This window comes from Cherax quadricarinatus, chromosome 96, assembly GCF_038502225.1.
Source record: "Cherax quadricarinatus isolate ZL_2023a chromosome 96, ASM3850222v1, whole genome shotgun sequence".
Taxonomy (NCBI): Eukaryota; Metazoa; Arthropoda; class Malacostraca; order Decapoda; family Parastacidae; genus Cherax; species Cherax quadricarinatus.
Window position 1 is genome coordinate 2,563,202 of NC_091387.1, and position 27,062 is coordinate 2,590,263.

The 27,062-nt window shown below is 37.7% G+C and overlaps 1 protein-coding gene across 20 annotated transcripts in view; it reads left to right on the forward strand.

The window, feature by feature from the left end:
- Nucleotides 1-27,062, forward strand: part of Cadps (calcium-dependent secretion activator 1) — a 445,541-nt gene that overhangs the window by 267,044 nt on the left and 151,435 nt on the right. For 19 of the 20 annotated variants that reach the window (XM_070104970.1, XM_070104977.1, XM_070104972.1 and 16 more), the window contains 4 exons: nucleotides 1,944-1,964; nucleotides 5,917-6,105; nucleotides 12,905-13,041; nucleotides 14,541-14,728. In XM_070104970.1, the coding sequence (XP_069961071.1) occupies nucleotides 1,944-1,964; nucleotides 5,917-6,105; nucleotides 12,905-13,041; nucleotides 14,541-14,728 (535 nt within the window). The remainder of the gene's footprint in view (nucleotides 1-1,943; nucleotides 1,965-5,916; nucleotides 6,106-12,904; nucleotides 13,042-14,540; nucleotides 14,729-27,062) is intronic. The other variant, XM_070104975.1, reaches the window with a different exon arrangement.

The following is a 27,062-nucleotide window of genomic DNA, read 5'->3' on the forward strand; positions in this document are numbered from 1 at the left end:
TGAAAGTGTTGAATGATGATGAAAGTATTTTCTTTTTGGGGATTTTCTTTCTTTTTGGGTCACCCTGCCTCTGTGGGAGACGACCGACTTGTTGAAAAAAAAAAAAAATTATTTCATCATGATGCAGTGTTTGTACATTTGGGTGTACATGCTGAAAGCCCCTGTATATGTATAGCATTTTGGGCAAACTTAAGACTAACTTAAGATTAATAAGGAAATAATAATAATTAGTAAATTTGAAAGTTTACAGTGAGTTTAAGAGAATTGAATATTTTTATTAGTTCATTCTATATGGCTTTAGTATGTTTAATCGAGAGGAATTATGGGTCTTATTGAGGTTAAAATATACAGATTTCTTTCCCCTCAATGCCAGTGAGAGGTTCTTGATCCAAGGAATTACAGCTGTTTCTCTTAACCTTAGAGCAGACTGACTACCTCTCATTCCCAGTCACTCTATAAATCGTATAAATTTAGTGTTTTTTGATGAATACTGTATGTGATATATGTAGATCTTTCACCTGTGTTTGACTGTCAGTCTGAGTGCTTTCTCACCTCTGTTTGACTCTCAGTCTGAGTGCTTTCTCACCTGTGTTTGACTGTCAGTCTGAGTGCTTTCTCACCTCTGTTGATCATTGGAAAAACACAAATATACTATAATTCTATTCTTTATTTTTAACATTTCACTCACACAGTGTACTTAATTAAGTCTTAAACAGATCTCTTTAGGACTTGATAAAACCCACTTAGGGGAAACATCATCAAATAAAACCCACTTAGGGGAAACATCATCAAATAAAACCCACTTGGGGGAAACATCATCAAATAAAACCCACTTGGGGGAAACATCATCAATAAAGGATAGTTTTATACTGCTTTTTTATTGTAAGTCAGTTTAATATCTTTATTATGCACCCCATACCCATCCTGTGGGTGATAGTCAAAAGATTACAGAGGTACATAATGGGTCTAGGGACTGTAACTCAACATTACACACATAATGGGTCCAGGGACTGTACCTCAACATTACAGAGGTATATTTTGGGTCCAGGGACTGTTCCTCAACATTACAGAGGTAAATAATGGGTCCAGGGACTGTTCGTCAACATTACAGAGATGCATAATGGATCCAGGGACTGTACCTCAACATTACAGAAGTATGTAATAGGTCCAGGGATGGAGCTGCAAAGTTTTGATGGGTGTCTCTCTATCATATCTATTTTATACCATTTGTCTCCAATCTTTAGTGATTATTCGGACACTTTTATCCAATGAATATAAAAGCACAATATACAAACATTAGCGTTTGTTAGCTATTTTTTATTACGACTTGATAAAACTCTACCCTGAGTGGGGACGTGTAGACCCAATAAGAGACAGTTTTGTATATTGTGTTTTAATATTTATATCTGTCAGTATTAATACCTGTATCTGTCAGAATTAAAACCTATACCTGTCAGCATTAATACCTGTGTCTGTCAGCATTAATACCTATATCTATCAGCATTATTATGTGTCGGTATTAATTAATACATATATCTGTCAGTTTTAATACCTATATCTGTCAGTATTAATACATATATCTGTCATCATTAATACCTCTATCTGTCAGTATTAATACATATATCTGTCATCATTAATACCTCTATCTGTCAGTATTAATACATATATCTGTCATCATTAATACCTCTATCTGTCAGTATTAATACATATATCTGTCAGTTTTAATACCTCTGTCATTATTAATACCTCTGTCAGTATTAATACATATATCTGTCAATTTTAATACCTATATCTGTCAGTATTAGTCCTTTACACTGACATTTAACCAAGCATGTTCTTTCTGGTTACAAATATGTCAAAGTCAAATTTCATATAAATCAATTATAATGAGAAGACCTTTGTATTGATTATATACTGAATCTAATATACAAACTCATTTACAGCTCAACTTATGGTCGGAATGGGTGAGTAATGTGATTTTCTAAGATCAAAATCAAAAATCAAAATTTTATTTCTTGGTGTAGTATACAAACTGTAGTTTACATTAAAGTATACATGTGCAGTTCAGCGAGCTCTCAGTAGTAGTGCCAGTTCCTAGTAACCAGTTACCAGTAACCAGTGTACCAGTAGATGACTCACTACCAACCGTCTGTGTGAATCATTGACTGTATTCATATTGCTGCTGACCATAGCAGGATTTCAAACACCCTCACTCATAGGCACTGGTGGGTCAGTCGTAGTTAGGCAGCAGAGAGAGACAGGTCGGCTGTTGGCGCTTTCCATACTTCCCTTTATATATTATAAGTACTACCAGCCTACGTGAGTATTTTTACCCATCCACGTATCGAAAACCCACATGACATATACATGTGCAGTTCATGTGTACAGAGGAAAAATTATTGCAATTAACACAATTTACAATAGTATAGTTTTAAGCCTGATTTAATACTTAAAATTTAGTGACCTTTAAGTTAACTGGGATTTTTTAAAACGTAGTTTTGAGTTAGAATGACAGATCTTAGCATCACTTATAGTCAGTAGGAAAATATAAAAACTTTTGTGAAAAGTATAGAGCTTTAAATGGGCTGACTTTGTGCTCTAATCAGTAATACGTAATACCTATATCTGTCAGTATTAATACCTATATCTGTCATTAATACCTATATCTGTCATTAATACCTATATCTGTCAGTTTTAATATCTATCTGACAGTATTAATACCTATACCTGTCAGTATTATTATTTATATCTGACAGTATTAATATTGATATCTCTAATACCTATATGTCAGTATTAATACCTATAATTGTCAGTATTAATACCTATATGTCAGTATTAATACCTATAATTGTCAGTATTAATACCTATAATTGTCAGTATTAATACCTATATGTCAGTATTAATACCTATAATTGTCAGTATTAATACCTATATGTCAGTATTAATACCAATAATTGTGAGTATTAATACCTATATGTCAGTATTAATACTTATAATTGTCAGTATTAATACCTATATGTCAGTATTAATACCTATAATTGTCAGTATTAATACCTATGTGTCAGTATTAATACCTATAATTGTCAGTATTAATACCTATAATTGTCAGTATTAATACCTATAATTGTCAGTATTAATACCTATATGTCAGTATTAATACCTATAATTGTCAGTATTAATACCTATATGTCAGTATTAATTCCTATAAGTGTCAGTATTAATACCTATATGTCAGTATTAATACCTATAATTGTCAGTATTAATAACTATATGTCAGTATTAATACCTATAATTGTCAGTATTAATAACTATATGTCAGTATTAATACCTATAATTGTCAGTATTAATACCTATATGTCAGTATTAATACCTATAATTGTCAGTATTAATACCTATATGTCAGTATTAATACCTATAATTGTCAGTATTAATAACTATATGTCAGTATTAATACCTATAATTGTCAGTAGTAATACCTATATGTCAGTATTAATACCTAATCAATAATAATAAAAAAAGTATTAAGAGAAATATTATTTGAAGAATGTTAGGGTCATTCCGTCCATTCTCCTGCATTTCCTTGTTACGTGTACACATATTAGTGATATATCTACGACTTTAATAGTTACATGTTCCATAGTATTTAATAAAATTTAAATTAACCATTTACAGTGGTACCTCGAGTTTCGAATAGTTGCTAACTCGAACGATTATGTAAGTGTATTTTTGTAAGTGCTTTTGTAAGTGTATTTTTGGTGGTCTGAAACAGATTAATCTAATTTACATTATTCCTTATGGGAACAAATTCGTTCAGTATCAGCACTCAAACAGCCTTCTGGATTGAATTAAGCTCGTAACTTGAGGTACCACTGTACATTATTTTTTAACACTGCTGCTATACCTTTCTTGTTATTTTAACTCTTTCACTGGATAATGGTAGATGAGACACAAAGGCAACATTTAGGCAACTTTATTCCGAAACATTTCGCCTACACAGTAGGCTTCTTCAGTCGAGTACAGAAAGTAGGCAGGAGTAGTAGAGATGTGAAGACGATGTAATCAGTCCATCACCCTTGAAGTCATAGATTTGAGATTGTCAGTCCCTCAGCCTGGAGAAGTTCAGTTCCAAAGTCTGGAACTAACTTTGGAACTGAACTTCTCCAGGCTGAGGGACTGACAGCCTCACATCTACGACTTTAAGGGTGATGGACTGATTACATCGTCTTCACATCTCTACTGTTTCTGCCTACTTTCTGTACTCGACTGAAGAAGCCTACTGTGTAGGCGAAACGTTTCGGAATAAAGTTGCCTAAATGTTGCCTATGTGTCTTATCTACCAACCTGTCGGTATTGTATACCATTTTGATGTTCACTGGATGATGAATAAGACTTGTGTGACAGTTTGGTATCTTTATTGATGAGACAGTTTACCTGCTCATCAGAGTTCTTTAGTCAAAACATAGAGAAAACCAGTAGTGAAGGTATAGATAAGAGGTGATCAGTCCCACAGCCTTGAAAATTAAATAACTTTGAGATGGTTGATCACTTAGCATTGGTGTGTTGTCAACCCCATATCTGAAAGTGGGTGGTAAACAAATCAGTTTTTCTTAGCAGCTGATGCCAAGGAAAACATCCATAGTTTTTAGCTGCCCACTCACACACACTGACCAAATCTGACTGATGTTATTATTACAATGTTGTATTATTACATCTTTATTATTCGTGTGGCCCCTTTTCACTTTCCCCACTTTTATTACATAGCAATTATCCACAATAAATGGCATTGTCCATTTCTTTTTCCATTTACTTATTCTCTTCAGATCTTCCAGCTGGAGCAGTCATTTTTACTGCTTGTATAAAATTTCAGCATCTATGGATATAGTTATTATTTGTTTTATTAACACGTCGGCCATTTCCCACTAAGGCAGGGTGACCCGGTAAAGAAGAAACACTTTTATCATCATTCACTCCATCACTGTCTTGCTAGAAATGTGCCTACACTACAGTTATAAAATTTAACACCCCTCCTTCAGAGTGCTGCCACTGTACTTCCCACCTCCAGGATTCAAGTCCGACCTGCCGATTTCCCTGAATCCCTTCATAAATGTTACCAACAGCACATCAAGCCCTAAAAACCACTTACCTCCATTCACTCCTATCTAACATACTCACATATGCTTGCTGGAAGTCCAAGCCCCTTCTACACAAAACCTCCTTTACCTCCTACCTCCAACCTTTCCTAGGCTGATTTAATTAATTATGCAGCCTGTGGCTCAGGAATTGATTAAATTTTTTAAAGATAAATTTCATGGCAAAGTCAGGCAAGCATTCTTACAGTATACTATATAAGAACGGGTGGCTTTACTGATACAACCAAAACAATGATGCTCAACTGTAATTCCTCATCTGGCAGTTCTTTATCCTTCATAACAAGTAGCTTATTCAGATTTACTTTCATTTCTTTCAAATTGTCTTTTGTTTTTATTTTCCATTCCTAACTCCCCTTCTCTCTCTAGTCTCTTAGCCCCTTTCTCTTAATTATTTAAAGGGTTCCTTATCACTTCTTTCATTTGTGTTACAGTATTTATACTGTCAATGTTTTATTTAATTTTCTTCATTCTACATTTTCGCTGGTTTACTGTTGTCATTGTTTATATTACCGCTGATATCTCTTTGTTTAAACTATAATCGCCTGACATGTATCCATAACTTTTCCACACTGCCATTTTTTTAGTGTACATACTGAAGTATCTACGTGGCTCTGGCAAGACAGTGATGGAGTGAGTGATGGTGAAAGTGTTTCTTCTTTTTTGGGTCACCCTACTTCAGTAGGAGATGGCCAGTGTGTTAAAAATAACTTTTATTTTATTTTTTGTCTATACAGTATTGTAAAAAAGTCATTATTTTTTTTGACAGATCTGGAAGGTGGTAGATTCTTTTTTAATGCTGTAAGAGAGGGTGAGTCTATCTTATGTGCCACTGAAGATGAGAATGAGTCTCATCAGTGGGTAACCGCACTGTACCGAGCCACTGGCCAAGCTCACAAACCAACGCCACCAGTAATGCCTCAAGGGAAAAATTCCACGTTATCTAAGATACAGGGAGGTAAGATGTGCTGTATGTTGTTTTACAAGTTTTTCTTAATAAATTGTTTTACATTTAACATGCTCACCTCTAGGTTAGTACCAGCTACCCATGGAGGTAATACCATCCTGTTGTATGGGTGTTAAATATGCAAACATAATAATAATAATACAGTGGACCCCCGCATAACGATTACCTCCGAATGCGACCAATTATGTAAGTGTATTTATGTAAGTGCATTTGTACGTGTATGTTTGGGGGTCTGAAATGGACTAATCTACTTCACAATATTTCTTATGGGAACAAATTCGGTCAGTACTGGCACCTGAACATACTTCTGGAGTGAAAAAATATCGTTAACCGGGGGTCCACTGTAATAATAATAATAATAATAATAATACAGTGGACCCCCGCATAACGATGGCATCGCATAGCGATTTTTCCGCATAACGATTACTTTTATCGCAAAATTTTTGCCGCGCATACCGATTAAAAACCCGCATACCGATTTTCGTCCGAGACGCGTCCAATGTGCCCTCACATGTGCCGGCCGTCCCATTGTTTACCAGCCAGCCTCCGCGGTAACATCCAAGCATACACTCGGAATATTTCGTATTATTACAGTGTTTTCGGTGCTGTTTCTGGAAAATAAGTGACCATGGGCCCCAAGAAAGCTTCTAGTGCCAACCCTGTGGTAAAAAGGGTGAGAATTAGTATGGAAATTAAGAAAGATTTTGAAGGGTTTGGGGCTAACCCTGAGAAGCCTATGCCAGTTGTGGAATCCATTGTGCCTACTTCAAAGATTAAGGAAATGTGTGCAGAGTGGGTTGAAATGCAAACCTTTATAGATGAAAATCACCCTGACACAGCTGTTGCAAGCCGTGCTTGTGACTATTTCAATGACAATGTTATGGCCCATTTTAGGAAAGTCTTGAAGGAACGGGAGGTACAGAGCTCTATGGACAGATTTGTTGTGCGACAGAGGTCCAGTGACTCTCAAGCTGGTCCTAGTGGCATTAAAAGAAGAAGGGAAGTAACCCCAGAAAAGGACTTGCTACCTCAAGTCCTAATGGAAGGGGATTCCCCTTCTAAACAGTAAGAAGATAATGCTCTCCCCTCCTCCCATCCCATCAATCATCACCAGATCTTCAATAAAAGTAAGTGTCATGTAATTGTGCATGCCTTTTTCAGTTTGTGTGTATTAAAATTAACATTTCATGTGGTAAAAAAAAAATTTTTTCATACTTTTGGGTGTCTTGCACGGATTAATTTTATTTCCATTATTTCTTATGGGGAAAATTCATTCGCATAACGATTATTTCGCATAACGATGAGCCCTCTTGCACGGATTAAAATCGTTAACCGGGGGTCCACTGTAATAATAATAATAATAATAATAATAATAATAATAATAATATTTTATTTCATCATAATACAGTGTTCAAGTAACAGGTTGGTAGAGAGCAACTACCTAGGGAGGTACTGTAATCCTGTCGTATGAATGTGAAACATACATTTATCAGGAAGTAGGTCCAGGAAGTAGATTGGCAGCTTTGAACCACCCAGGGAGGTACTACCCTCCTGTCATATAACTGTGGTATGCTGGTGGACAACAACCACCCAGGAAGGTACTACCCTCCTGTCATATAACTGTGGTATGCTGGTGGACAACAACCACCCAGGGAGGTACTACCCTCCTGTCATGTAACTGTGGTAAGCTGGTGGACAACAACCACCCAGGGAGGTACTACCCTCCTGTCATAGGAGTGTGAAATACCAGGTAGTATGGTAGACTGGTGGACATCAACCACCTAGGAAAGTACTACCCTCCTGTCATCCTCTCTTCTTTGGAAAGTCAGGTCTGAGGCTGGATTGTGGGGACAATCATCCCGATGATCCCCTTAATATATATACAGGTGCTTCTCAATTTATGATGGGATTACGTTCCGACAGACTCATCAAAAGTCGAAAATATCATGAGTCGAATATGACATGCTAAAAAAATAAGTAAATAAATTACTACTGCCACTGAATAAGTAAATAAATAAATAATGTAACTAAATACACCTACCATCCGACTTACGACCGAGTTTGGTTCCGAGAAACCGGTCGTAAGTCGAAATGGTCGTAAGTCGAACTTTACTACTGAATATCAACATCACATTTTTGTAATGACTTTATTTTATTGTTTTATTTTGGTATTTCATGTTTTACTTTACTTTTTATGCTGTTAGTACTATATTTTATACTGTAAGGTTTAGGATAAACACTGTGTACAACACAAATACAGTGGACCCCCGCATACCGTTGGCATCACATAACGTTAAATCCGCATACCGATACATTTTATCGCTAAGATTTTGCCTCGCATACCACTAAAAAACCCACTCAACGCTATTCGTCCAAGACGCGTTTAATGTGCGGCCTGAGCCAGCCTCACATGTTCCGCCGGTGGCATTGTTTACCAGCCAGCCTTCACAGTAACATCCAAGCATACAATCAGAACATTTCGTATTATTACAGTGTTTTTGGTGATTTTATCTGCAAAATAAGTGACCATGGGCCCCAAGAAAGCTTCTAGTGCCAACCCTACAGGAATAAGGGTGAGAATTACTATAGAGATGAAGAAAGAGATCATTGCTAAGTATGAAAGTGGAGTGCGTGTCTCTGAGCTGGCCAGGTTGTATAGTAAACCCCAATCAACCATCGCTACTATTGTGTCCAACAAAACGGCAATCAAGGAAGCTGTTCTTGCCAAAGGTTCAACTGTGTTTTCGAAACAGAGATCGCAAGTGATGGAAGATGTTGAGAGACTTTTATTGGTATGGATAAATGAAAAACAGATAGCAGGAGATAGCATCTCTCAAGTGATCATAAGTGAAAAGGCTAGGAAGTTGCATGAGGATTTAATTAAAAAAATGCCTGCAACTAGTGATGATGTGAGTGAATTTAAGGCCAGCAAAGGTTGGTTTGAGAGATTTAAGAAGCGTAGTGGCATACATAGTGTGATAAGGCATGGTGAGGCTGCCAGTTCGGACCACAAAGCAACTGAAAAATATGTGCAGGAATTCAAGGAGTACATAGACAGTGAAGGACTGAAACCTGAAAAAGTGTTTAATTGTGATGAAACAGGCCTGTTCTGGAAGAAAATGCCAAGCAGGACCTACATTACTCAGGAGGAAAAGGCACTCCCAGGACATAAGCCTATGAAAGACAGGCTTACTCTGTTGATGTGTTCCAATGCTATTGGTGATTGCAAAGTGAAGCCTTTATTAGTGTATCACTCAGAAACTCCCAGAGCGTTCAGGCAAAAGAATATTCTCAAGGCTAATTTGTGTGTGCTGTGGAGGGCAAACAGTAAGGCATGGGTCACTAGGGACTTTTTCTATGACTGGTTACACCAAGCATTTGCCCCCAATGTGAAAGATTACCTAACTGAAAAGAAATTAGAACTTAAGTGCCTCCTGGTGTTAGACAATGCCCCTGGTCATCCTACAGACGTGGCAGAGCGACTTTATGGGGACATGAGCTTCATTAAGGTGAAGTTTTTGCCTCCTAATACCACTCCTCTCCTGCAGCCCATGGACCAGCAGGTTATTGCAAACTTCAAAAAACTGTACACAAAAGCTCTGTTTGAAAGGTGCTTTGTAGTGACCTCAGAAACTAAACTGACTCTAAGAGAGTTTTGGAGAGATCACTTTAATATCCTCAATTGTGTAAACCTTATAGGTAAGGCTTGGGAGGGAGTGACTAAGAGGACCTGGAACTCTGCTTGGAAGAAACTGTGGCCAGAATGTGTAGACCAAAGGGATTTTGAAGGGTTTGAGGCTAACCCTGGGAATCCTATGCCAGTTGAGGAATCCATTGTGGCATTGGGAAAGTCCTTGGGGTTGGAGGTTAGTGGGGATGATGTGGAAGAGTTGGTAGAGGAGGACAATGAAGAACTAACCACTGATGAGCTGCTAGATCAACTTCAACAGCAAGAGGCCAGACCTGAGGAAACTGGTTCGTAGGAGGGGAGAGAGAAATTGAAGAAGTTGCCTACTTCAAAGATTAAGGAAATGTGTGGAATGTGGCTTAAAGTGCAAACCTTTTTTGATGACAATCACCCTAACACAGCTATTGCAAGCCGTGCTGGTGACTATTACACTGACACTGTTGTGAAACACTTTAGGAAAGTCATAAAGGAACGAGAGGTACAGGCCAATGGACAGATATGTTGTGCGACAGAAGTCCAGTGACTCTGAAGCTGGTCCTAGTGGCATTAAAAGAAGAAGGGAAGTAACCCCAGAAAAGGACTTGACACCTCAAGTCTTAATGGAAGGGGATTCCCCTTCTAAACACTAAGACTCTCTCCTCCTCCCATCCCATCAATCATCACCAGATCTTCAATAAAGGTAAGTGTCATGTAACTGTGCATGTCTTTTTCAGTTTGTGTGTATTAAAATTAATATTTCATGTGGTAAAATTTTTTTTTTTTATACTTTGGGGTGTTTTGCACGGATTAATTTGATTTCCATTATTTCTTATGGGGAAAATTCATTCGCATGACGATAATTTCGCATAACAATGAGCTCTCAGGAACGGATTAATATCGTTATGCGGGGGTCCACTGCAGTTGTTTATTTCCCAGAAATTTGGCATAAAAAACACGGTCGTAAGTCGAGTGGTCATAAGTCGAGCAGGTCGTAAGTCAATTGGTAGGTGTACCAATATTGAAGAGTAAATATTTGAATAAAAGTTACTGACTTGCTGCCTTCATGCTGGGTAATTATCTTAATTTTCATCCCCGAAGCAATTGCACCATCGTAAAGTTGAAATATGCTAAGTCGAACCATCATATGTCAAGGAGAACCTGTATACATAATAATTCTCAGAACCAAAATACTGTACATAAATAGCATTCTCTGATAAGTATGGAAGTGTAAAGTTATAAGAGAAATAAATGCATTTAGTAATCATTTATAAATGACAAATTATGCTCAACATGAAAGATGGCAGGGAAGTTTTATAAGCATATACTGTAGGGTTGTTGAGGTGGTTCGGACATGTAGAGAGAATGGAGCGAAACAGAATGACTTCAAGAGTGTATCAGTCTGTAGTGGAAGGAAGGCGGGGTAGGGGTCGGCCTAGGAAAGGTTGGAGGGAGGGGGTAAAGGAGGTTTTGTGTGCGAGGGGCTTGGACTTCCAGCAGGCATGCGTGAGCGTGTTTGATAGGAGTGAATGGAGACAAATGGTTTTTAATACTTGACGTGCTGTTGGAGTGTGAGCAAAGTAACATTTATGAAGGGGTTCAGGGAAACCGGCAGGCCGGACTTGAGTCCTGGAGATGGGAAGCACAGTGCCTGCACTCTGAAGGAGGGGTGTTAATGTTGCAGTTTAAAAACTGTAGTGTAAAGCACCCTTCTGGCAAGACAGTGATGGAGTGAATGATGGTGAAAGTTTTTCTTTTTCGGGCCACCCTGCCTTGGTGGGAATCGGCCAGTGTGATAATGATAATAATAATAATAACTTACATAATTGGTCGCATTGGGAGCTGATCGTAAACCGGGGGTCCACTGTATATTGTAATAAAGAGAATAGAGAAAATCAGCTCTACTATACATTATTTAGGTATGCATACTGGTCAGAGAGCCTGTCGTAAGTCCAAGTAATTGGTAAATGAGTACAGTGGACCCTCAGCTAACGATGGCATCAGCTAACGTTAGATCCAGCTAATGATACATTTTAACGCAAAAATTTTGCCTCAGCTAACGCTAAAAAACTCACCCAATGCGATTTGTTCAAGACACATCCACATGTGGCCTGAGCGCGCCTCAGTTGTCCCATGGGTGCCAGTGTTTACAAGCCAGCCAGTGCGGTCGCATCCATGCATACAGTCAGAACATTTCATATTATCACAGCGTTTTTAGTGATTGTACCTGCAAAATAAGTCACCATGGGCCCCAAGAAAGCTTCTAGTGCCAACCCTGTGGTAAAAAGGGTGAGAATTAGTATGGAAATTAAGAAAGATTTTGAAGGGTTTGGGGCTAACCCTGAGAAGCCTATGCCAGTTGTGGAATCCATTGTGCCTACTTCAAAAATTAAGGAAATGTGTGCAAAGTGGGTTGAGCTGCAAACCTTTATGGATGAAAATCACCCTAACACAGCAATTGCAAGCCGTGCTGGTGACTATTACAATGACAATGTTGTGGCCCATTTTAGGCAAATCTTAAAGGAACGGGAGGTACAGGCCTCTATAGACAGATTTGTTGTGCGACAGAAGTCCAGTGACTCTCAAGCTGGTCCTAGTGGCATTAAAAGAAGAAGGGAAGTAACCCCGGAAAAGGACTTGCTACCTCAAGTCCTAATGGAAGGGGATTCCTCTTCTAAACATTAACAACTTCTACACTCTTCCCTCCTCCCATCCCATCAATCATCACCAGATCTTCAATAAAGGTAAGTGTTAGTTTGTGTGTATTAAAATTAATATTTCATGTGGTAAAAAAATTTTTTTTTTCATACTTTGGGGTATCTTGCACGGATTAATTTGATTTCCATTATTTCTTAGTTCAGCTAAAGATAATTTCAGCTAACGATTAGCTTTCAGGAACAGATTAATATCGTTAGCTGAGGGTCCACTGTACGTTGTTAAGTGAGGAGAGGTTATATTATTGTAATATTTCTGTAATGCTGCTGTTACTTCTTCATTATTAAAAAATCCTGTTGTATAAAAACTTTTTTTTTTTTTTGAATGATTTCAGATTAATGGGTTTTGGCTTAAAAGTAAATTACCTCAAAGCTGAGAACTTCTTTCAAAATATTTTTTTATGTATTGTAGATGCAGATAAAGCGAAGAAACATGGAATGGATGAATATATAAGTGCCGATCCTGTTAGATTTGATCACCACAACTTGTATAGAGTTCTACAAGCTCAAACACTGGAATACCGTCTGGTTGACCCCTACTGTTCACTGGTGAGTTTGTGTTTTTTTGCCAGGGGTTTATAGTCTGGGTTACCCCTGCTGTTCTCTGGTGTGTTTATATGTTTTAACCAGGGGTTTATATTCTGGGTGTGCTAGGTTACCCCTAGTGTTCTCTGGTGAGTTTATATGTTTTAACCAGGGGTTTATATTCTGGGTGTGCTAGGTTACCCCTAGTGTTCTCTGGTGAGTTTATATGTTTTAACCAGGAGTTTATATTCTGAATGTGCTAGGTTACCCCTACTGTTCTCTGGTGAGTTTATATGTTTAAACCAGGGGTTTATATTCTGGGTGTGCTAAGTTACCCCTACTGTTCTCTGGTGAGTTTATATGTTTTAACCAGGAGTTTATATTCTGAATGTGCTAGGTGAGCATCACACATCTACCAAAGATGGGAAATTCATCATATACAGTGGAACCTCAAATATCGAACTTTCTTCGGTCCAGAAGGCTGTTCGAGTGCCTTTACCGAATGAATTTATTCCCATCAGGAATAATGTAAATTAGATTAGTCCATTTCAGACCCTCAAAAATACACTTATAAAAGCACTTACAAAAATACACTCGCATAATTGGTCGTGTTGGGAGCAGTTTGATTTTTGAGGTTCCACTGTATATAAAGTTAACTCAGTTATATAATGCATCATGAGGGGATACTAATTTTTCTGTTCCCTATTTTGATGTATGGAAACAGCCCAAAGTTTGTATGCTTATTTTTGAGTAATACTTATACCAGAGTAGTAAGTCAAGCACGATAGCACAGTGCACACCCTGTGATAATAACCACCATACAACACTGTTTTTACCATAGATCATACAGCACCTGGGTAATGGCAGGTAATCACATTTGGTGTATAGGGGTGCCTTGATGCTGGTAAAAGGCCCTTGACTCACGAAATCATAATGACATGACTCATGAAATTGTAATGACATGATTGCAAACAAACCATACCACGGGCGGGGATAGAACCCGCGATCAGAGAGTCAAAACTCCAGACCGCAGGTTCTGTCCCCGCCCGTGGCATGATTTGATCATAATGACATGATCACAAACAAACCATACCATGGCCCTTGTTCCAAAGAATTAAAAGTTACTCTATCCTTCCTTGGATTTAACCCAACTACCACCCATTTCCCAGGTACTGCATAACCCTTATATGTTAAGCACTACCCCATGGTTATTATTAATATCAAAACTAAGCACTAAACCCACAGGGATCATACAGCACATGATTATAATAATAAGATTTTTTTTTACATTGGCTATTTAGTCACTGGGAAGGCACTATAAGAAATGTGTAGTACAAAAATAAAAAAAATTGACTTTTAATTGTGTCTTTCTAACATTTTTTGTATAAAACCAAAAGAGGGAGTTAAAAGAAGGAAGAACAGCTTTTTCTTTCTACCCAATTTCTAGTATAAGTTTGTTCTTTAATTGCTTTATATATATTCTGCATAGAGTTCCATGCGATGATTCGTATCTTTACTCACAGGGATGGTTCAGTCCTGGCCAGATTTTTTTATTAGACGAGTACCAGGCTCGGTATGGTGTCCGAGGCTGTTATAGACATCTGTGTTATCTGGAGGATCTTCTAGATCGTGCAGAGAAGGGTCAGATGATTGACCCGACCCTCATCCACTACTCATTCGCCTTCTGTGCCTCCCACGTCCATGGAAACAGGCAAGTCATCACCTTTCCAGCTTTGCTATAATGTATCTACTCCATAATTATTAATATTATTATTAGATAGTGTACTTCCTTATAAACAAGACACACGTGGGATGTTAGGATACTTTATAAAAATACATTTTGAAGGAGGGGTGTTAATGTTGCAGTTTAAAAACTGTAGTGTAAAGCACCCTTCTGGCAAGACAGTGATGGAGTGAATGATGGTGAAAGTTTTTCTTTTTCGGGCCACCCTGCCTTGGTGGGAATCGGCCAGTGTGATAATAAAAAAAAAAATAATAAAACATTTTGCATTCCAGGATAGATGAAGTATGATGGGTGAAGCATTTCCTCATGAACATTTCTCATAAATGTTGTGCATGAATAACATTCACATACCTGTCAATTTAAGGCATTTTTTTTAGGGAACCTTAACATTCCTTGTTAATATTATTTGTAATATAGAAAGATGAGACTGGGTCTACTAGAAAATAAGGAAAAATACAAATTAAGCTACTCACTATCTCTCTCATGTTATAGTGTTTATAAAATAGTTAATTTTCCTATTAATAAGACCAGTACTGCCAGTCGTTATGGACTGATTTTTTTTTTTTGTGGTTACTTATGTAGATGTAAATTACCTATTTGAGTTTGTGGTGTGCATTTGTATATTTGTGTGTGTGTAAACTTTTGTCAGAGAAAAATCATGAGATGTGAGTCTTAGCCAGTTGATGGTTCGTCACTGGATCTGATGAGTATTTTAGAAGTCCTTGAGCACAGGACTGGCTTGTATTATCCACATACATGTATTTCTTAAAAAGTGTGTTGTTTTACAGTTAATAGGACATTTATCAAACTAAATCTTTACATAGAAATGTATATACTGTATATATTTACAAAAGTTGGTCCCACTGGATAGCCTGTTGCTACTTTATCTGTGTTATGAAGCTTGTTATTAAAAGTAAAGAAACAATCGACTGTTAGTTGAAGTATTTTTTTTAATTTATTTTGAGTTAAATCCTAGTAATAATAGTAAAATTACCGACATAATGTTAGGTAAATGGACACAGATGCAAGTAATGTAACATTTTATTATGGCAATGTTTCACTCTCCAGGAATTTCATCAAGCCATTACAACTTGACCAAGTTCCTGGAGAGTGAAACATTGCCACAATAAAATGTCACATTAGTTGCATCTGTGTACATTCACCTAGTTAAATCTTCAACGGAATATGCATTAGTAAATAAACTCTTAATGCAGATATTTATTTTCTCTGTGGAATATTGCTAAATAAGATCTCTATATCAAATCTGCTCCCCACTAGCCTAGCAATAACTAGTGATATGTTTGACATGATCATAAGAATTTTTAATTGTACAGTGGACCCCCGCATAACGATCACCTCCGAATGCGACCAATTATGTAAGTGTATTTATGTAAGTGCGTTTGTACGTGTATGTTTGGGGGTCTGAAATGGACTAATCTACTTCACAATATTCCTTATGGGAACAAATTCGGTCAGTACTGGCACCTGAACATACTTCTGGAGTGAAAAAATATCGTTAACCGGGGGTCCACTGTACAGATTAATGATTTACAGACACAGTCTACAGAAAGGGATTAAGACATTCATAACTGAGGTTAAATGTTCCTATAGGACTCAGAACAGGACAAAGTGGGACTCCTTGTTTATGAATGTTTGTATATTACACCAAGGATGGACGCAGAGTTATAAATTCTATCATAATTCTCTTCAGATCTGATTATTCTTCTTCAGGTCAAATTAACAGTGATTAAGTTTATCTTCTGATTTAATTATACACTCAAGTGGATCAACTATTACTTAACTAATTTTGCTTTAATCTGTAAGAATTTTATTAACTTTTTTTATGTATTCTGTTTATCAATAATTGCAACTCGTGTGATAAGGATATATTTTTTTAACGGTTGGAAGAAAATAATAATTTTGAAATTGTAAAATAAATGGTACCAGATCAACCAGGCTGTGTTGGATGTGTGGATCAGTGGACCACCAACAGCAACAGCCTGGTTGGTTAGGGTAGCACCAGACGAGCCTGGCCTGTGGCCGGGCTCTGAGAGTACGATGTATATTATTCCTTCAACCAACTTACTCCAAGACTGATGAACCTCTTCTGTAATTGAGAAATTACACAGTATACGACACAAGTTGAAAGGCTAGAAAATGGCATGGTATTATGCCTTTTTATTTTTGATTGAAAATATATTTTTCTTCTGTGGTAGTGCAAAAGGTTACCCCCAGTATACCTGGAGGGTGTTCCGGGGGTCAGTGCCCCTGCGGCGGGTCCACAACCAGGCCTCATGGTGGATCAGGACCTGATGAACCAGGCTGTTACCGCTGGCCACACATACACTGATGTATGAACCATAGCCCAGCTGGTCAGGTACTGACTTTATGTATATCTGGTGAGGGTTTCGGGGGTCACCGCTCCTGTGGCCCAGTGACGAAACATGTCTTTTCTCTTCTGTAATATTCCTGCCAGAAAGATTAGTAACAGAGTTACTGCTCTCATTATGAAAAGAAATAATGTCTAGATTTTCATATTTATTTCTAACAATTATTACTTTATTAACATTTACGTTACCTGATCTGTAAAGTCAACGAAAAAAAGATAAAAAAAACAGATGCAGGTAACTTATATTTAGTCAAAATTAAATCCTTTTGGTTTTCAGCTAAGTAACTTTGTCTAAAAAAAATTGAATTGCCATGATCTGTGTAACTTAAAAAATCTGATAAAAACCATAAAGTAGAAGAATTTAGGAATGACATTCTAATTTGAATGCTAAATGAGCTGTTGGAGATTGTTAAATGTGATGATTATTTTAAGTTACAAAACTCAATGTTAAAAACATCACTGTTAAAATGAAGTACTAATACAAAACTGTATTGACCGTTTTAGAAATAATGATTATTAGGGTATAGTGGTGATACAGTAATAAGTTTGTTTATGAATTCTCACTGGAATTTAGATATCCAGGTTGTGTTAGACATATTTGGATAACCAGGCTAGATTAGATATATTTGGATAACCAGGTTATATTAGATATATTTGGATAACCAGGCTAGATTAGATATATTTGGATAACCTGGCTAGATTAGATATATTTGGATAACCAGGTTATATTAGATATATTTGGATAACCAGGCTAGATCAGATATATTTGGATAACCAGGTTGTTAGATATATTTGGATAACCAGGTTGTGTTAGATATATTTGGATAACCAGGTTATATTAGATATATTTGGATAACCAGGTTGTGTTAGATATATTTGGATAACCAGGTTGTGTTAGATATATTTGGATAACCAGGTTATATTAGATATATTTGGATAACCAGGTTGTGTTAGATATATTTGGATAACCAGGTTGTGTTAGATATATTTGGATAACCAGGTTGTGTTAGATATATTTGGATAACCAGGTTATATTAGATATATTTGGATAACCAGGTTGTGTTAGATATATTTGGATAGGTGGTGTTTTTAAAAATATTTTTGTATCAGTCGCAACTTTTAAAATCTCTGGTAGTGAATTTTATATTTTATATCTTTTCAATTTCATTGATTATCTGCTCAGATTGAGTTGAATATGTGGAATATCAAAGGTATGCTTTTTTTTTTTTCATGTAATGTATGTGTGAATTCTAAATAACAAAAAGGCACAATACCGTGACTGGAACGATACACAAATAACCCGCACATAAAAGACAGAAGCCGTCCTGCTCCTCCTCTGTTAGTGTGACTTTGTCAATGGTCCAAATCGGACCGAAACGTCGTCGTAAGCTTCTGTCTTTTATGTGCGGGTTATTTGTGTATGTGTGAATTCTATTTGTGACTTTCCAGGAAGAATTTTAGGATAAGATTAATATTCCTGTTGAGTGATGTGTACAGTAGCAGACCTATGTTTTTGGGGCTCCGAAGCTTGAACTGTTATGGCGGTCCCTTCGCAACCCCTTCTCATACAGTAGACCTAAAATTTTAATCAATATGGAATAAAGTTGCTTCAGGGGCCCCTCTGGGATTAGGGGCCCTGAAGCTGAAGCTTCATTTGTTTCATAGTAGATCTGCCCAAGGACATGTACAGACATTGAAAATGAATAGGTACTATGGTAATAATAATAATCTTCATTTCTACAAGTACAGTGGACCCCCGCTTTACGATCACCTCCCAATGCGACCAATTATGTAAGCGTATTTATGTAAGTGCGTTTGTACGTGTATGTTTGGGGGTCTGAAATGGACTAATCTACTTCACAATATTCCTTATGGGAACAAATTCGTTCAGTAATGGCACCTGAACATACTTCTGGAATGAAATAATATCGTAAGCCGGGGGTCCACTGTACATGGTACAAGGTATACAGGCCTAGCTGACATCAATGACATACTACTGTATAGAAAACCCCTTGTTGTGTAGGACATTTTGGGCAAATTAGGTCATTTTTGTCCCAGGATGTGACCCACACCAGTTGACTAACACCCAGGTACCTACTTACTGCTAGGTGAACAGGGACGGCAGGTGTCTTTAGGAAACATGTCCTAAAGTTTCCAGCCATACCGGGGATTGAACCCCAGACCTCAATGTGTGAGTTGAGTGCACTACCAATCAAGCTATGAGACACCTTAAACAGTAAACGTGACAGTGTATGAAAGATTTCAGAAGAAAACGGCAACACTAAACGAAAAAAAACACAGTAGTGAACTAGACAGAACTTATAGCAAAATATATTTTTTCAGTGTCTCATAAACATAGTACAAAGCCTTAGCTTTTCTTTCCGAAAACCCCAGGGGGCTACAGGTACCCAAATTGTGGATGTTGTGTGAGGTACATAGTAATGTATTTTTGATAAATTGCTCACTGTTTTAGAAATTCTCTTAACTATGTGATCGATGTGATTTTTAGTTTGCTGTCACAATGTATACATAACAATTTCCTCCGTCTTTCAGTGTGTTTATTATTCACCTCTGTGTTCAGCTGAATATTTTTGTTTATTCACAAACATTGTATTGGTCTTAGCAATAATGAATATCATTTTATTGGTTGTTATTAAAGTAGATATCTTTACAAAATAGGAATTGACACAGTTACTTTTTGCTGATGATACTGTGCTTATGGGAGATTCTAAAGAAAAATTGCAAAGGTTAGTGGATGAGTTTGAGAATGTGTGTAAAGGTAGAAAGTTGAAAGTGAACATAGAAAAGAGTAAGGTGATGAGGGTGTCAAATGATTTAGATAAAGAAAAATTGGATATCAAATTGGGGAGGAGGAGTATGGAAGAAGTGAATGTTTTCAGATACTTGGGAGTTGACGTGTCGGCGGATGGATTTATGAAGGATGAGGTTAATCATAGAATTGATGAGGGAAAAAAGGTGAGTGGTGCGTTGAGGTATATGTGGAGTCAAAAAACGTTATCTATGGAGGCAAAGAAGGGAATGTATGAAAGTATAGTAGTACCAACACTCTTATATGGGTGTGAAGCTTGGGTGGTAAATGCAGCAGCGAGGAGATGGTTGGAGGCAGTGGAGATGTCCTGTTTAAGGGCAATGTGTGGTGTAAATATTATGCAGAAAATTCGGAGTGTGGAAATTAGGAGAAGGTGTGGAGTTAATAAAAGTATTAGTCAGAGGGCTGAAGAGGGGTTGTTGAGGTGGTTTGGTCATTTAGAGAGAATGGATCAAAGTAGAATGACATGGAAAGCATATAAATCTATAGGGGAAGGAAGGCGGGGTAGGGGTCGTCCTCGAAAGGGTTGGAGAGAGGGGGTAAAGGAGGTTTTGTGGGTAAGGGGCTTGGACTTCCAGCAAGCGTGCGTGAGCGTGTTAGATAGGAGTGAATGGAGACGAATGGTACTTGGGACCTGACGATCTGTTGGAGTGTGAGCGTGTGAGCAGGGTAATATTTAGTGAAGGGATTCAGGGAAACCGGTTATTTTCATATAGTCGGACTTGAGTCCTGGAAATGGGAAGTACAATGCCTGCACTTTAAAGGAGGGGTTTGGGATATTGGCAGTTTGGAGGGATATGTTGTGTATCTTTATATGTGTATGCTTCTAGACTGTTGTATTCTGAGCACCTCTGCAAAAACAGTGATAATGTGCGAGTGTGGTGAAAGTGTTGAATGATGATGAAAGTATTTTCTTTTTGGGGATTTTCTTTCTTTTTTTGGGTCACCCTGCCTCGGTGGGAGACGGCCGACTTGTTGAAAAAAAAAAAAAAAAAATCTTTACAAGTTTGTCATGAGCAGTGCTGGGGAAACCAGATCTGGATTTAGGATGACAAGAGTTATGTCATCTGTTAACAGGCTTAGTTTAAATTCCTGAGATGCATTAGGCAGGTCAGTGATACAGATGTGAAATAATGAGCCTCGGACACTGCCCTGTGGCACCCATGTTTATAAGTCGAGTTGATGAAGTATTGTTGCTGAAGAATCAAAAGGCACAATACTATGACTGGAACAATACACAAAAAAAAACAGCACATAGGAGAAAGAAACATATGACGATGTTTTGGTTCAACTTGGACCATTAACTAGTCACAAACAGAAGTGCAAAGGTATGGAGTCAGTACAGTCTCTCCTCACTTAGCGACGTACTCGTTTACCAATGCCTAGGACTTACGATGGGCTCTCTGACTAGTACAGTGGACCCCCGCATAACGATCACCTCCAAATGCGACCAATTATGTAAGTGTATTTACGTAAGTGCGTTTGTACGTGTATGTTTGGGGGTCTGAAATTGACTAATCTACTTCACAATATTCCTTATGGGAAAAAATTCGGTCAGTACTGGCACCTGAACATACTACTGGAATGAAAAAAGATCGTTAACCGGGGGTCCACTGTATTTATACCTAAATAATGTGTGTTAGAGCTGATTTCCTCTATTCTGTTTATTACAATATACAGTACACTACTGTATAAACATTTAAATGTATACCAGAAATGTTATAAATAGTGCAAAGACATAAAAACAATATCAAAGATGGTTGACACAAACCCACTACCATTATAGTATGCTCCTCGCTTAGTCATGAATTCATTTAACGATGTGATCTTAGGAACAGAACTCCATTGTTAAGTGAGGAGAGGCTGTAGGTATGTGAGCCTGTGACTAGTTAATGGTCAAAGTTGGACTGAAATGTCATCATAAGTTTCTGTCTCTTATGTGCAGGTTATTTGTGTATTGTTGTTCAAGTTCACGTGTTGGTGTCTGTCATTTAGGTAAGATTTTATGTATATGAGAGCTTGGCCTCTCATTCCTTAGTGTTCTAGTTTAAGGCAGTAGGACTTTGTGGTCTTCTGTGTCAATAAATTTTCTAAGATCACTAAAGAGGTCTACTGGATATTCATAATTTTCTAGATTGAGCCAAGCATTTTCGTAATGTTAAGTTATAAATGCATATATTTGTTTGTTATTTTTGTTATTTTTTTAGTTAATTATTACAATGGTTTTTAATACTTGACGTGCTGTTGGAGTGTGAGCAAAGTAACATTTATGAAGGGGTTCAGGGAAACCGGCAGGCCGGACTTGAGTCCTGGAGATGGGAAGTACAGTGCCTGCACTCTGAAGGAGGGGTGTTAATGTTGCAGTTTAAAAACTGTAGTGTAAAGCACCCTTCTGGCAAGACAGTGATGGAGTGAATGATGGTGAAAGTTTTTCTTTTTCGGGCCACCCTGCCTTGGTGGGAATCGGCCAGTGTGATAATAAAAATAAAATATTATTACAGATTAGAAATTAGCTTTTAATTTCAGATTTTTGGTGAATTTCCACTTTTGTGGATTGGTATAACCTGAGCTATCTTGAATATGTTAGAGGAAAGTTCTAGTTTCTAGTGATGTGTTGAGCAATATTGCAGTAGTAGGTGATAGGATAAGAGCAGTTTTTTTACATATGACTGGTGGTTTATTGGCTCTGTTTTGTGTTTTTTTTTTGTGAATTTTTTTAGTGTAGTTTTCTTTGTATAATTAGTTGGAACAGGTAATTATTGTCCCAATAAAACTTGTTCAGCACAATCTGAACTGTGATGTCGGCGCCCTTCTGGCAAGAAAGGAATTGAATGAATGACAATGAAAGTGTTTTCTTATTTGTCGAGTCACCTTCTGCAGCGGGAGACAGCCCAAACAGCCAGAGTGTTATTAAAAAAGAACGAATGTTGGAGTGAGGAGGAGGTTGGAGACAGTGGAGATGTGTCAGTGTGTGATGTGAATATTATTTACTGAATAATAAATGAAACAAATCAAGGAACAGGTGGGGTTTTAACCTATGGCAAGCAAGACCTAACGCTAGTGCGTGAACCACTTGGCCAGCCGAGTGGTTAACACACTGACCTGTGAGTTGCAGGACTCGCTTGCCTTTCCGTGATGTTTTTGCAATTGTGTTATTGCAATTTTGTGAGTAACAAACAAAACTATTAGAAGACAGTGTGATGGTATAATTCAGGGAGCAAAAACAAGAAAAGGTTTGTTGAGTGAGTTTGGTAATGTAGAGAGTATGGAAATAGGGAGATTTGGTCAAATCAAATCGAAATCAAAATTTTTATTTCTTTGTGTAGTATACAAAGTGTAGTTTACAGATAGATTAAGTATTGTTAAGCACAAAGAAAATCACTAGTATGCATGTGCATTTCGGATGTATAAATCTGGGGAGGAGGAATATGGAAGAAGCGAATGTTTTCAGCTACATGGGAGTTGACGTGTCGGCGGATGGATTTATGAAGAATGAGGTTAATCATAGAATTGATGAGGGAAAAAAAGGTGAGTGGTGCATTGAGGTATATGTGGAGACAAAAAACATTATCTATGGAGGCAAAGAAGGGAATGTATGAAAGTATAGTAGTACCAGCACTCTTATATGGGTGTGAAGCTTGGGTTGTGAATGCAGCAGCGAGGAGGTGGTTGGAGGCAGTGGAGATGTCCTGTCTAAGGGCAATGTGTGGTTTAAATATTATGCAGAAAATTCGGAGTGTGGAAATTAGGAGGTGTGGAGTTAATAAAAGTATTAAGTCAGAGGGCTGAAGAGGGACTGTTGAGGTGGTTTGGTCATTTAGAGAGAATGGATCAAAGTAGAATGACATGGAGAGCATTTAAATCTGTAGGGAAAGGAAGGCGGGGTAGGGATCGTCCTCAAAAAGGTTGGAAGGAAGGATAAGGGAGGTTTTGTGGGTGAGGGGTTTGGACTTCCAGCAGGTGTGTGTGAGCATGTTAGATAGGAGTGAAAGGAGACGAATGGTATTTGGGACCTGACGATCTGTTGGAGTGTGAGCAGGGTAATATTTAGTGAAGGGATTCAGGGAAACCGGTTATTTTTACATAGCCGGACTTGAGTCCTGGAAATGGGAAGTAGAATGCCTGCACTCTAAAGGAGGGGTTCGGGATATTGGCAGTTTAGAGAGATATGTTGTGTATATGCTTCTAAACTGTTGTGTTCTGAGCACCTCTGCAAAAACAGTGATTATGTGTGAGTGAGGTGAAAGTGTTGAATGATGATGAAAGTATTGTCTTTTCTGGGATTTTCTTTCTTTTTGGGTCACCCTGCCTCGGTGGGAGACGGCCGACTTGTTAAAAAAAAAAAAAATCTGGACAGATGGAAACTGCATAAAATGTCTAAATAAGAATGGGATGTAGATATGTATCTGTTTTTGATTACCTATCTTTAGTTACAGGAGCAGAGTTATGTTTGAGATGTTTAGTGTTTGTAGTTACAAGAGCAGTTATGCTTGAGATGTTACAAGAGCAGAATTATGTTTATGATGTTCTATTTTCATAATTAATTCACCCTATGATTTCTTATAAGTTTATAATGATGGTGGCACATATAGCTTTCTTTTGAATCTTGAAACAGATTTCTATATAATTTAAACCGGCAGGCCGGACTTGATTCCTGGAGATGTGAAGTACAGTGCCGGCACTCTGTTGGAGGGGTGTTAGTGTTGCAGTTTTATAACTGTAGTGTAAGCATTCCTCTTGCAAGACAGTGATGGAGTGAATGATGATGAAAGTTTTTCTTTTTCGGGCCACCCTGCCTTGGTGGGAATTGGCCAATGTGCTAATAAAATAAAAATAATATTAGTAAAGTTGTATGACAACTACACCTATAGAGATGCATAGAACAAATAAGAGTCAAAACTCAAATTGCATTTGTGTATAGGAATTTCCTGAAACTGGGAATCACACAGCACCTGGGGAATGGAAATGTAACTGTAATCTCATGGATCCAAGAAATGAAAATGTAACTGTAATCTCATGGATCCAAGGAATGGAAACATCTGTAATCCCATGGATCCAAGGAATGGAAATGTAACTGTAATCCCATGGATCCAAGAAATGGAAATGTAACTGTAATCTCATGGATCCAAGGAATGGAAACATCTGTAATCCCATGGATCCAAGGAATGGAAATGTAACTGTAATCCCATGGATCCAAGAAATGGAAATGTAACTGTAATCTCATGGATCCAAGGAATGGAAACATCTGTAATCCCATGGACCCAAGGAATGGAAACATCTGTAATCTCATGGATCCAAGGAATGGAAACATCTGTAATCCCATGGATCCAAGGAATGGAAATGTAACTGTAATCTCATGGATCCAAGGAATGGAAATGTATCTGTTATTCCATGGATCCAAGGAATGGAGGTGTAACTGTAATCCCATGGGTCCAAGGAATGGAAGTGTAACTGTAATCCCATGGATCCAAGGAATGGAAATGTATCTGTAATCCCATGGATCCAAGGAATGGAAATGTAACTGTAATCTCATATATCCAAGGAATGGAAATGTATCTGTTATTCAATGGATCCAAGGAATGGTAACATAACTGTAATCCCATGGATCCAAGGAATGGAATGGTAGCAGTAATCCCATGGATCCAAGGAATGGAATGGTAACTGTAATCCCATTGATCCAAGGAATGGAATGGTAACTGTAATCCCATTGATCCAAGGAATGGAATGGTAACTGTAATCCCATTGATCCAAGGAATGGAATGGTAACTGTAATCCCATTGATCCAAGGAATGGAATGGTAACTGTAATCCCATGGACGAAGAGCTTTTTCAGCAACAAAAATAAATTAATTAAGATATAAATATATATATAAGCAGAAGTGTTATAAGAAGAGCAGAGTATATGGAGAGTAAAAGAAAGGTGAAGAGAGTGGTGAGAGAGTGCAAAAGTAGAGCAGATGAAAGAGTGGGAGAGGCACTGTCAAGAAATTTTAATGAAAATAAGAAAAAATTTTGGAGTGAGTTAAACAAGTTAAAAAAGCCTAGGGAAAGTATGGATTTGTCCGTTAAAAACAGAGTAGGGGAGTTAGTAGATGGGGAGAGGGAGGTATTAGGTAGATGGCGAGAATATTTTGAGGAACTTTTAAATGTTGAGGAAGAAAGGGAGGCGGTAATTTCATGCACTGGCCAGGGAGGTATACCATCTTTTAGGAGTGAAGAAGAGCAGAATGTAAGTGTGGTGGAGGTACGTGAGGCATTGCGTAGAATGAAAGGGGGTAAAGCAGCTGGAACTGATGGGATCATGACAAATGTTAAAAGCATGGGGGGATATAGTGTTGGAGTGGTTGGTACTTTTGTTTAATAAATGTATGAAAGAGGGGAAGGTACCTAGGGATTGGCAGAGAGCATGTATAGTCCCTTTATATAAAGGGAAAGGGGACAAAAGAGATTGTAAAAATTATAGAGGAATAAGTTTACTGAGTATACCAGGAAAAGTTTACGGTAGAGTTATAATTGAAAGAATTAGAGGTAAGACAGAATGTAGAATTGCGGATGAGCAAGGAGGCTTCAGAGTGGGTAGGGGATGTGTAGATCAAGTGTTTACATTGAAGCATATATGTGAACAGTATTTAGATAAAGGTAGGGAAGTTTTTATTGCATTTATGGATTTAGAAAAGGCATATGATAGAGTGGATAGAGGAGCAATGTGGCAGATGTTGCAAGTTTATGGAATAGGTGGTAAGTTACTAAATGCTGTAAAGAGCTTTTATGAGGATAGTGAGGCTCAGGTTAGGGTGTGTAGAAGAGAGGGAGAATACTTCCCGGTAAAAGTAGGTCTTAGACAGGGATGTGTAATGTCACCATGGTTGTTTAATATATTTATAGATGGGGTTGTAAAAGAAGTAAATGCTAGGGTGTTCGAGAGAGGGGTGGGATTAAATTATGGGGAATCAAATTCAAAATGGGAATTGACACAGTTACTTTTTGCTGATGATACTGTGCTTATGGGAGATTCTAAAGAAAAATTGGGAAGGTTAGTGGATGAGTTTGAGAATGTGTGTAAAGGTAGAAAGTTGAAAGTGA